The following is a 12,369-nucleotide window of genomic DNA, read 5'->3' on the forward strand; positions in this document are numbered from 1 at the left end:
CTTGGAGATAAGGGGCCTGGGAACAGACAACTGTCTCCCTAAGTGTGAGAAAAGGTTTTATTGTTTCTGTTACCCCTGTATAAAGAATGCGCCGATAGCCATACCGTTTATCAGAGTCAATTTGCTTCTTCGCTGAATGTAGTTCTCAATAAACGCTTCAACTTTTGAAACAAAGTAACGTGTCTTGTTTGAAGTTCTCCAGTTCTGACATTTTGACTCTGATCCTTTGGAGCTTATCCGAACTGGCAACTTGGCTGGATGGCAGCGAAGGCTCCAGATAACGGAGAGCCCGACACCCCTCCTAAAGAGCAGCCGGTCGACCCGGGAGTAACGGTGGTGAGGCGCAAGGTGAAAGACCCAACGCACTTCTCCATGCTCATTCATACCCCGAAGAGCTATACGCCCCGTAAGTCGACCGTGCTCATGGACCAGGCAGCGGACCGGTACGCGGCACTGATACCGGGCACTGGAGCGGAGGCCGGGGTGGCCCCAACAGCATCAGACCACGAGAGGGAGGACGTCCCGCTCCCCAGAGGGGAAGAGGATGCCCGCATGCTACGAGACGAGATGTTCCTGTGGGCGAGAGAGATCCACGATGAGGTCCAGGCGAGCCACGCACAACTCGCCGGGGAGATGCACCGTCAACTGGGCGCCATCCGGGGGCAGATCCAGGCACTACAGGGGGCCGGGGCCCCCAGAGGGGGAGCACCGGCCGGACCTCCCGGCGGAGTACCGGGCCAGCCGGTGGCGCCGCCCGGGGGGGGTGCCGGACCAACCGGTGGCACCGCCCGGGGGAGGAGGAGAACTGGCCGGTCCGCCGGCGGGGCCCCCCGCCGGGGCCGCCGCCGGGCCCGGGCCCCGTTCCCGCGGGCCCTCCCGGAGGTCCCGCGGGGCCGCCTGCCCCGGCCGCCCCATGCCAGTGGGAGGGGGCCCGGAGCAGAGAGCTACAGATCACCTTCAACGGGGACTCGGAGGGGGTGGAATACTTCACCATCCAGTGCAGCAGTTTCATGACCCACTGGGGAGCGGGATTCCCCTCCGAGGCGAGCCGAGTGGACTACCTCGCGTCTAAACTGAAGGGGGCCGCCCGAAGGTGGTTTGTGGGCCTGTACGCTGGGAAGAAGCCGGAGCTGACGACCGTGGCGAGGTTCCTCCAGGCGATGCTACACCAGTATGGCGACCCCCTGCAAGAGGTGAAAGCGGTTGAGGCCCTCAGGAGCATCGAGCAAGGAGCCCGCACCGTCCGAGAGTACGCCACTGAATTCATGACACACTGCTCGAGAGTGCGGGGTTGGAGCGAGCTAATGAAGTACTCCGCGTTCAAGAACGGGCTGAACGCCAACATTCTAGACCGATACACCAAGGAAGACCCGATACCCTGGTGGGCTGGATCCAATTAGCAGGCGAGGTGGAGATGAACCTGCAGCACGTGGGGATCCGCCGCCAGCAACAACTGATGAAGAAAGGGGGGAAACCGAGCCCAACCCCTGCGAAGGCCGAAGGGAAAAGAGCACCAGCACCCGCGGCGTCCCCGGGAGCGACGGGGGGAAGGAGATGCTTCCGATGCGGAGACGCGGGGCACCTGGCGGCCAACTGCCCGGAAAAGCCATGGATCGCCACCCCACCACCCAAGCCCACGGCCCTGAAAAAGGCGGGGGGGAGAGCCAATGAGCCCAGTCGGGGCGCCGTCGCCACTTCCATGGCGATTGACGAGAATACTATAACCATCGAGGAGTCGAGTGAGGAGTCTTGGGACCCCGAGCTGACGGGAAACGACAGCGACCTGCTCTGATGGGTGCCGCGAGGCAGGTCAAGGAAGCGACGGCACCAATGACGGTGAGAATAACTGGGGAACTCTTATTTATGGCCGTGACTCTGCTAAACCCCAAGTTAAAGAGATTCATGCACGTCCGGGCCTTAATAGACTCGGGGTGCACCAGAGATATCATCACCCCCCGCCTAGTAAAGGCGCTAGGGCTACCAAATCCCCACTACCCCACCCGATCCAATTCGAACAGATGGACGGGTCGGTGATGAAGGGGGAACCCTGCACGGAAGAAACCCAGGCGGTGCCAGTGGGGACGAAAGAGCACTGGGGCGTAGAAGTGTTCGTGGTGGCTGTCAGAACTTGGAAGAACTTCAGAAGAGTCCAATACTTGTTGCAAGTTAGGAATCTTTATTGGAAGAACTACAGTACTATAGTAACGAAATAACAGTAATGGCGATTCTGGGCAGTTGGTTACATTTTATGCCCACAGCAAAGCATAATAAAACAATAATTCACACGGGTCCCAAGCAGTTGTCTCTCCTTCCCAGCCTTCCCAGCCTTCATTATCAGCAAAGGAGGATGCCCCCCTATTGTGAAGGCCAAACGGCTCGGCTTCAAAGGGCACCTGTGGATGTTAAGCAGAGACTCTCTGCCGCCTGTCTTACTGCCCTAAATATTTGGCATAGCAGAGAGGCCCGGGTCAATGACCGCTGTCAGCTTTCTAAGTTACAACATGGAGGCAGTTTGGCTAAGTAAAGAAATCATAGTTACAAGTTCTGACATACTGCCCCCCCAAGACCTTCGGCTTGGGCTTGTGTAGGTACAGTAGGTGAAACTTTTTTAGCAATTGCGGTGCAGACACATCAGCGGCTTTTACCCATTCATCACAGCTAGGGGGAAAGTATTTCCATCTAATGAGATAGTACAGCGCCCCCCGCCGGACCTTAGAATCTAGAATATCTAACACCTCATGGTGACTCTGACCCTTCACTAATGTCGGCGGCGGTTCCGGGGGGCGGGGATGGAATGGCGTAGCTCCAGGATCCTTGCGAAGAAGGCTGCAATGAAAAACAGGGTGGATCTTACTAAGGGATTTGGGTAACTCCAGTTCGACAGTCACTTTATTGATCACCTTCTTTATTTTGAATGGACCCAAATACTTGAGAGCTAGTTTGCGACACCCCTGCGGAAGGGGCAAGTTTTTTGTGGATAAGAATACCGTGTCCCCCTCTTTCATGTCCCACTGTGGGGCATGCTTCTTGTCAAAGTATCGTTTGTACTCCCTTTTTGCCTCTTCCAGGTTTTCCTGGATCACCTTCCACCCTTCCCTTATTCCCTCCCACCATTGGAGGCAGGAAGTCGGTTCTTCTGGTGCTGCCGGAAGGGGGAGGTTAGGGAAAGGTCTCCCCTCGTAGCCGTTGACGATTTGGAAAGGGGAGGTTTTGGTGGAACTGTGGAGGCTGTTATTGTACCCATACTCTGCAAATGGTAGCAGTTCCACCCAGTTTGTCTGTTGGTAATTGATGTAACACCTTAAGTATTGTTCGAGAAGCCCATTCACTCTCTCCGTCTGTCCGTCCGTCTGCGGGTGATAGGCTGAGCTAAGCCCTTGTTCGATGCCAGCTAGCTTGCAAAACTCCCGCCAGAAGTTGGCAACGAACTGTGGCCCACGGTCGCTAATGACCTTTTCAGGGAATGAGTGTAGGCGGACCACGTGATTAAAGAAAAGTTGGGCCAATTTCTTAGCGGTGGGCAATTTCTTGCAAGGGATGAAATGTGCCTGTTTTGAAAAAGTGTCCACCACCACCAGTATCACTGTTTTCCCTTGGGACAGGGGTAGTTCCACTATAAAATCCATCGACACTACCGCCCAGGGTCTGCTGGCCGTTGGGAGAGGGACTAGGTGACCGGGGGGCTTCCCTCCCCTACGTTTGAACATGATGCAAGTAGGGCACGCCAACACGAATTCAGAAACGTCTCTTTTTAGTTTCGGCCACCAGAATTGTCGGGTTATGAGGTGGAGCGTTTTCACGTATCCAAAGTGACCGGCCAGGCGGTTGGAGTGGCCCTGCTCTAATACCTCCTTCCTCATAGATTTTGGTACATAAATTTTTCCTTTGTGGAGCCAGAGTCCCCCCTCCCCTTGCTCTAGCCCCTCGGGGCGCTCTGCTCCTTCTAAGTCTGCTTCTGACGCAAAGCGCTCCCTATGGGGCAACTCCGGGGCTCCGGTCGTTTTCCCTGAACGTGTGGTGACCCCTCCCGCGATTGCCGATGGGGGAATGAGAGAGTCGACTACTTCCTCTCTCTGGCTTTCGTGTTGGGGCATGCGCGATAGCGCGTCGGCCAAGAAGTTTTTAGTGCCTGGGATGTGTTTCAGCACGAAATCAAATTTGGCGGAGAATCCCGCCCACCGGATTTGCTTGGCTGTCAGTTTGCGACGGCCCGTGAGGGCCTCCAAGTTTTTGTGATCGGTCCAGATTTCAAAGGGGACTTGGGCACCCTCTAGCCAGGATCTCCAAGTTTTTAAAGCAAACATCACCGCAAAAGCCTCCTTGTCCCACACCGACCAGTTCCTCTGTTCATTAGAAAATTTGTGGGAAATGTAAGCGCAGGGACGTAGTTCCTCCTCTTCGTTCCTCTGCATCAATATGGCTCCTACGGTGACGTCGGAGGCGTCGCATTGCACCACGAAGGGTTTTAATTCATTGGGGTGAGCCAGTATTGGTTCAGAGGTAAAGAGTTGCTTAAGTTCTTGGAATGCTCGGTGACATTCTGGCGTCCAGGCCAGGCGCGCCCCGGGTTTTTTCGCCGCTTCCCCTTTTCCCTTGGTTTTCAGGAGCTCTGTGAGGGGGAGCATCAACCGGGCGAATCCTTTAATGAACCCGCGGTAGAAATTTGCGAACCCGATGAAAGATTGTAACTGCCGTCGGGTTCGGGGCGGCTCCCAATCCAGGACTGCTTGGATTTTTGCGGGGTCCATTGCTAGTCCCTCCCCCGACACTCTGAACCCCAGGTAGTCTAGTTCCGTTTTGTGGAATTCACATTTAGACAGTTTAGCATACAGTTTGTTTTTACAGAGCGTAGCCAGTACTTTTCGCACAAGGGGCACATGGGATTCAAGATCTTTCGAATAGATAATGATGTCATCCAGGTACACCACCACCCCCTTAAATAAAAATTCTCTCAACACTTCATTTATAAAGTTCATGAAGACTCCTGGTGCCCCCTGAAGCCCGAATGGCATCACTAGATACTCAAACTGTCCCATAGGAGTGTTGAACGCCGTCTTCCACTCGTCTCCTTCCTTAATCCGCACGCGAAAGTACGTGTCTCTGAGATCAAGCTTAGTGAAAATTTTCCCCTCTGCCACCGTGTTCAAAAGGTCTCTTATCAGCGGGATCGGGTAAGCATTGGACATAGAAATCCCGTTTATCCCGCGAAAATCTGTGCAAAGCCTAAGCCCCCCATCCTTTTTCTTGCGGAATAGTACGGGGGCCGCGTGGGGGGCGGTGGCTGGTCGAATGAAGCCCCGCTTCAAATTTTTGTCAATGAACTTTCTCAACTCCTCTTTCTCTGCCCAGCCCATGGAGTACAGCTTCGCTTTTGGTAGCGTCTGCCCTGGAATGAGTTCGATAGCACAGTCTGTAGGGCGGTGAGGGGGAAGTTCGTCCGCCTCTTTTTCGCTAAACGTTTTCCTCAAGTCCCTGTACTCCTTGGGGATCAATCCCACCTCCTCGAGGGTAAGGCAGAGTCTTTCATTCTGCGGGGGCGCCTTCGGGCCCCACTCGGGTCTCCAGTGGTGGTGCTCGCACCGCCAGTCCGGGAACCGCACTATTTGCTCTGCCCAACGAATGTCCGGCTGGTGCCTTGCTAGCCATCCTGATCCAACCACCACATCGAAAGAGCAGGAAGGGGCTATGACAAAAGCTTCCACCCCCCAGTGTTCTTCAGTGCCCACTGGGATGGCCTGGGTTTCTAGGGTGCAGGGTTCCCTCCTCATCGGTGTCCCGTCCATTTGCTCAAACTGGATGGGGTGGGGAAGGGGGGCCGTGGCTAACCCCAGCGCCTCCACTAAGCGGGGGGTTATGATGTCCCTCGTGCACCCAGAGTCAATCAGGGCTCGGGCATGCATAAATCTTTTCAAGTTTGGGTTCAAGAGAGTGACCGCCATGAACAACAACCCCCCGGTAACTCTCACCGTCAGTAGTGCCGGCGTTTTGTCGACCTGCCTCGCGGCACTGGTTAAAGCAGGTCGCTGTCGTTTCCCGCCGACTCTTGCTCCCAGGACTCCTCACTGGATTCTTCTACGGTGGTAATATCCTCGTCAATCGCCAAGGAAGTGGAGACGGTGCCCCGACTGGGCTCCTTCGCTCGTCCGCCTTTCTTCTTCGGCGCGGTGGGCGTCGTTTTGGATGGCGTCGGAGTAGGGGTCGATTTCACTGGGCAGTTTGCGGCCAGGTGATTCGGGTCCCCGCACCTGAAGCACTTTCGCGCTACCGACCCCGGGGTTGAGGTTGTGGGCCCCCGCTTCCCTTCCGTCTTGCTCGGCGCGGGGCTCAGTTTCCCTCCTTTCTTGCTTTGTTGCTGCTGGCGACGCATCCCGACGTGCTGGAGGTCGGTCTCTACCTCCCCGGCCAGTTGGATCCACCCCACGAGGGTATCTGGCCGTCCCTGGTGGTAGCACCGGTCCAGGATGTTGGCGTTCAGGCCGTTCTTGAACGCGGTGTATTTCATAACTTCATTCCACCCCCTGGCTGCCGCGCAGTAGCCCATGAACTCGGTGGCGTACTCTCGGGTGGTGCGGTTGCCTTGCTCGATCCTTTGGAGGGCCGCGACAGCTTTTTCTTCTCGTAGGGGATCCCCGTATTGCCGGAGCATCGCCTGTAGAAAGTCGGCCACTGTGGCTAGTTCGGGCTTCCGTCCCGTGTAGAGCCCCACGTACCACTTCTGGGCCGGTCCCCTCAGTCGGGAGGCGATGTGGGCCACGCGGCTTGCTTCCGTGGGGTACCCCGCTCCCCAGTGCGTAAAAAACGTGTTGCACTGGATCGTGAAGTACTCCACCGCTTCTCCGTCCCACGTCGAACGGGGGCCACCGGAGCCACCGGCCCAACAGGTGGCGGGGCCGGCGGACCCACTGGAGGGCCCGCCGGGGGTCCCGGTGGTGGTCCAGCCGGGGGACCTGCTGGAGGGCCGGCCGGCGGTCCGGCTGGGGGACCAGCCGGCGGCCCGGCCGGGGGTCCCGCGGGGGGCCCATCCGGCGGCCCCGCTGGGGGTCCTGCTGGGGGGCCGGCCGGCGGTCCCGCCGGAGGCCTGGCCGGTGGCCCTGCTGGAGGGCCAGCCGGCGGCCCCGCCGGAGCTCCGGCCGGGGGTCCAGCCGGCGCGCCTGCCGGTGGACCCGCGGGCCCTCCGCCCGGGGCTTGTCCTCTTGCCACGACCCCTTGGAGCGTGCGGATTTGGTCGCGGATCGCTCCCAGGTTTTGTTGCATCTCCTCCGCCATCAGGGTTCTGGAGGCATGAACTTCGTCGTGGATCTCTCTCACCCAATCGAACAGTTCGTTGCGCAGCGTTCGGATCGGGTCCCCTCCTCTGTAGGTCCCAAGCCCTTCGTCTCTGGGCTCGTCCTCGTCCCCTTCCCTTTCGCCTGTGGCGATGAGTCGGTAGCGTTGCTCCGCGGCCTCCATAGCGGCCGTCGATTTCCGCGGGCTCCAGGTTCGTGAGGGGAAGGCGTCGACGGAGAACGGCGCCGGGACTTTAATCTTCCTCCTCGCTCCGGTTACTTTCGGGTCGAGGGGTTCCTCGTCGGGTGGGATATTGGGCTCTCCGTTGTCTGGTTCCAGTGCCGCCATGGGGCCAGGTTGCCAGCTCCGATAAGCCCAAACAAAAGGATTACTGTTATAATGTAAGAACTTGGAAGAACTTCAGAAGAGTCCAATACTTGTTGCAAGTTAGGAATCTTTATTGGAAGAACTACAGTACTATAGTAACGAAATAACAGTAATGGCGATTCTGGGCAGTTGGTTACATTTTATGCCCACAGCAAAGCATAATAAAACAATAATTCACACGGGTCCCAAGCAGTTGTCTCTCCTTCCCAGCCTTCCCAGCCTTCGTTATCAGCAAAGGAGGATGCCCCCCTATTGTGAAGGCCAAACGGCTCGGCTTCAAAGGGCACCTGTGGATGTTAAGCAGAGACTCTCTGCCGCCTGTCTTACTGCCCTAAATATTTGGCATAGCAGAGAGGCCCGGGTCAATGACCGCTGTCAGCTTTCTAAGTTACAACATGGAGGCAGTTTGGCTAAGTAAAGAAATCATAGTTACAATTTCTGACAGTGGCCCCCTCTTCCTCGTTCGATGTGGTGGTGGGAGCGGGGTGGCTGGCAAGGCACCAACCAGACATACAATGGGAGGCGCAGATTGTCAATTTCCCAGACTGGAGGTGTGAGCACCACTACTGGCAGGGGGAATGGGGCCCCAACCCGCCGCTGCAAAACGAGAGACTGTGTTTGACAATAGAGGAGGTCAAATCGATCCCCAAAGAGTATCGGGATTTGAAACGGGCGTTTAGTGAGGAGGAGGCCAATGAGCTGCCGCCCCACCGCCCGACGGACTGTGCAAACGAGCTCATACCGGGGCAAGAGCTACCGAAAGCCAAGCTCTACTCCATGGGGTGGGCGGAGAAAGAGGAACTGAGGAAGTTTATTGACAAAAACTTGAAACGGGGCTTCATTCGCCCCGCCACCGCCCCCCACGCGGCCCCAGTCCTCTTCCGGAAGAAGAAGGACGGAAGCCTGAGACTTTGCACCTATTTTCGTGGGATAAACGGGATTTCTATGTCCAACACCTACCCGATCCTGCTGATAAAAGACCTATTGAGCACGGTGGCTGAGGGCAAGGTGTTCACAAAACTCGACCTCCGGGGTGCGTACTTTAGGGTGCGGATTAAGGAAGGGGACGAGTGGAAAACAGCGTTCAACACCCCCATGGGACAATTTGAGTACTTAGTGATGCCATTTGGACTGCAGGGGGCCCCGGGGGTGTTCATGAACTTTATAAATGAAGTGTTGAGGGAGTACCTGTACAAAGGGGTGGTGGTGTACCTGGATGACATCATTTATTCTAAAGACTTACAGTCACACGTCCCCCTGGTTAGGAAAGTGTTGACCACTCTATACCAGAATAAACTGTATGCCAAACTGAGCAAATGCGAGTTCCACCAAACGGAACTAGATTACTTCAGGTTTCGAGTGTCCAGGGAAGGCTTGGCGATGGACCTCGCCAAAATACAAGCGGTACTAGGTTGGGAAGCCCCCCGAACCCGACAGCAGCTGCAATCTTTCTTGGGGTTCGCAAATTTTTACAGGAGGTTCATACAGGGGTTCGCCCGGGTGATGCTGCCGCTTACAGAACTACTCAAAACCAAGGGGAAGGGGGAGGAGGCGAAAAAACCCAGCGCGCGCCTAGACTGGACGCCTAAGTGCCAAGAGGCGTTCGATGAGTTGAAAAGACTATTCACTAGCAAGCCCGTGCTAGCCCAGCCAAATGAGCTCAAACCATTCGTGGTGCAATGCGACGCCTCCGATGTCGCGGTGGGGGCAATATTAATGCAAAAAGACGACGAGGGGGGGTTAAGACCCTGCACATATATTTCCCGCAAATTCTCAAATGAGCAGAGGAATTGGTCGGTGTGGGACAAGGAGGCGTTCACCGTAACGTACGCACTCAAAACTTGGTGCTCCTGGCTAGAGGGGGCGCGAGTCCCATTCGAAATTTGGACAGACCACAAAAACCTAGAGGCACTGACCGGCCAACGTAAACTAACGGCCAAGCAAATCCGGTGGGCAGGATTCTTTGCCAAATTTGATTTCATGCTAAAGCACATACCCTGAACTAAAAACTTTTTAGCCGGCGCCCTCTCGCGCATGCCCCAGCACGAGAGCCAGAGGGAGGACGTGGTAGACTTGCTCATCCCCCCGTCCCAGATCGCGGGGGGGGGGGGGGTCACTACTCGATCAGGGAAAAGCACCGGCCTCCCCGACCCAGAAGGGAAAAGGCGATTAGAAATGGAAACAGAGAAGGAAGGGGGAGAGAGGCCGGATGGTGTGGAGAAGGGGGAAGGAGGGCTGTGGTATTACAATGGGAAAATATACGTACCGAAGTGCCTGAGGGGGGAGATTCTGGAGCAGTGCCACTCAAGCCGATTGGCAGGGCACTTCGGGTATGTAAAGACGGTGCACCTAGTAGCACGCCAATTTTGGTGGCCGCAAATGAAAAAAGACATTTCTGGGTTTGTAAGTTCCTGCCCCACATGCATCATGGCCAAGTGGAGGGGGGGTAAGCCTCCCGGACTCTTACAGCCGCTGCCCACCGCCGCGAGGCCATGGGCGGTAGTTTCTATGGACTTCATAGTAGAACTACCACCTTTGCAGGGGAAAACCGTGATCCTGGTGGTGGTTGACACTTTTTCAAAGCAAGCCCATTTCATCCCGTGCAAAAATCTACCCATGGCCAAGAAACTGGCCCATTTGTTCTTTCATCACGTGGTCCGCCTTCACTCGTTCCCCGACAAGGTGATTAGAGACCGCGGGCCACAGTTCGTTGCCAGCTTCTGGCGGGAGTTTTGTAAAATCACTGGCATGGAGCAAGGATTGAGCTCTGCCTACCACCCCCAGACTGACGGACAGACAGAGAGGGTGAACGGGCTGCTGGAACAATATTTAAGGTGGTACGTCAATTATCAGCAAACCAATTGGGTGGAACTACTGCCCTTTGCAGAATATGGATATAACAACAGCCTGCATAGCTCCATCAAAGCCTCTCCCTTCCAAATTGTCAATGGCTACGAAGGAAAACCCTTCCCCCTACTGCCGACCCCACAAGGGGGCCCAGCACCGACCTCGTGTCAGCAATGGTGGGAGGGGATCAGGGAAGGATGGAAGGTAATACAAGAAAACTTGGAGAGTGCCAAAGAGGACTATAAAAAACATTTTGACCGAAAGCACTCCCCCCAGTGGACATTCAAAGAGGGGGAGAGTGTGTTTCTGTCAACTAAGAACCTTCCCCTCCCTCAGGCGTGTCGTAAACTGACGTACAAGTACCTGGGCCCTTTCAAAATAAAGAGGGTGATCAACGAGGTTACTGTAGAGTTGGAGCTGCCTAAGATGTTTAGTAAGATCCACCCTGTTTTTCATTGCAGCCTTCTTTGCAAAGATCCTGGAGCTACATCTTGGCACCCTCGCCCTCCAGAGCCACCACCTATTCAAGTGAAGGGCCAGAGCCACCAGGAGGTGCAGGAAATTTTGGACTCTAGGGTCCAACGGGGGGTGTTGTACTACCTCATAAGATGGAAGTATTTCCCCCCTAGCTGTGATGAATGGGTTAAGGCCAGTGATGTGTCTGCTCCCCAACTGCTCAAGAAATTCCACCTGCTGTACCCGCACAAGCCCAGGGCGAAAGCTTAGGGGGGGCAGTATGTCAGAACTTGTAACTTTCCTGTATGCTGAATTTAGTACTGTTAGCCTGACCGACTCCATATTGGAAAGGTTTACTAACCAAGTGCTTTTGTCTTTATGCCTACTAACCAAATGCCTTTGCATTTCAAACAAACCCAAACCACCGAAGGGTGACTGATAGGCTCTGGGAAGCATCTGCAGGTGTCCTTTGAAGCCGGCTTGCCAGAGCAAAACAGCAGGGTTCCTTCCTCCGCCTTGGAGATAAGGGGGCTGGGAACAGACAACTGTCTCCCTAAGTGTGAGAAAAGGTTTTATTGTTTCTGTTACCCCTGTATAAAGAATGCGCCGATAGCCATACCGTTTATCAGAGTCAATTTGCTTCTTCGCTGAATGTAGTTCTCAATAAACGCTTCAACTTTTGAAACAAAATAACGCGTCTTGTTTGAAGTTCTCCAGTTCTGACACTGAGTAGGTCTCTAGCTGCACACTCTACAGCCTTAATGTTACAACACAACAGAATCATGATCAGCCCCATCAGCACCCTTCATTTATATTTATGAAAACTGAATGAATGGGGGGAAATTGTTGTTTATATTTACTTAAAGCATTATAAACTCACATTTCTCCAAGATAATTGGAAAACAGCCGCATTAAAATTAAGGCAAAAGAGCTGTCTGAAATCAAATAAAGACTCTTGAAAGCCCATGGCCTGCAAAGTACCTGGTCTTAAAACCCCCTTTCCCTCTGTTCTTGGTCCCCCAGTTTCATTTTCTGCAGTTGTCTCCTTCTTCTGGCAACTTTTCCAGTCCCCCCCTTCTTTCTCATTCAGTGGCTGAGGCTAGAGGACAACCCCCCCCCCCCACTACCACCACCTGCTGCCATTTTATGAGGACGGCAGCCCTGCAGGGCTTTCCCTCTACTGTCCGTTTGCTTCCTAGGTGTCAGCATGGCTGAGCCAGACTGCAAAGGCGACATCTACCACCTGTGTGAAGAGGAAGGGGTGTATCACACCGTGGAGCAGGACAGCTTTCCTTCTGAGCTGGTCAACAGGCCTCCGGTTCCTGTGCCGAGACCCGACCCCACTAAGCAGCAGGACAAAGAGCCCTATATCCTTAAAGGTGATTGATTGCCCAAGAGTCATCCAGCTGCTGT

The 12,369-nt window shown here is 55.0% G+C and overlaps 1 protein-coding gene across 1 annotated transcript in view; it reads left to right on the top strand.

Moving 5' to 3' along the window:
- The window catches only part of PIK3AP1 (phosphoinositide-3-kinase adaptor protein 1), a gene marked incomplete at its 5' end in the record, with an annotated part of 95,041 nt that overhangs the window by 67,879 nt on the left and 14,793 nt on the right, over positions 1 to 12,369 (top strand). The window contains one exon of the mRNA XM_060236282.1: positions 12,156 to 12,335. Coding sequence (XP_060092265.1) covers positions 12,156 to 12,335 — 180 coding nt within the window. The remainder of the gene's footprint in view (positions 1 to 12,155; positions 12,336 to 12,369) is intronic.

This window comes from Heteronotia binoei, chromosome 4 (assembly GCF_032191835.1).
Source record: "Heteronotia binoei isolate CCM8104 ecotype False Entrance Well chromosome 4, APGP_CSIRO_Hbin_v1, whole genome shotgun sequence".
Classification (NCBI taxonomy): domain Eukaryota; kingdom Metazoa; phylum Chordata; class Lepidosauria; order Squamata; family Gekkonidae; genus Heteronotia; species Heteronotia binoei.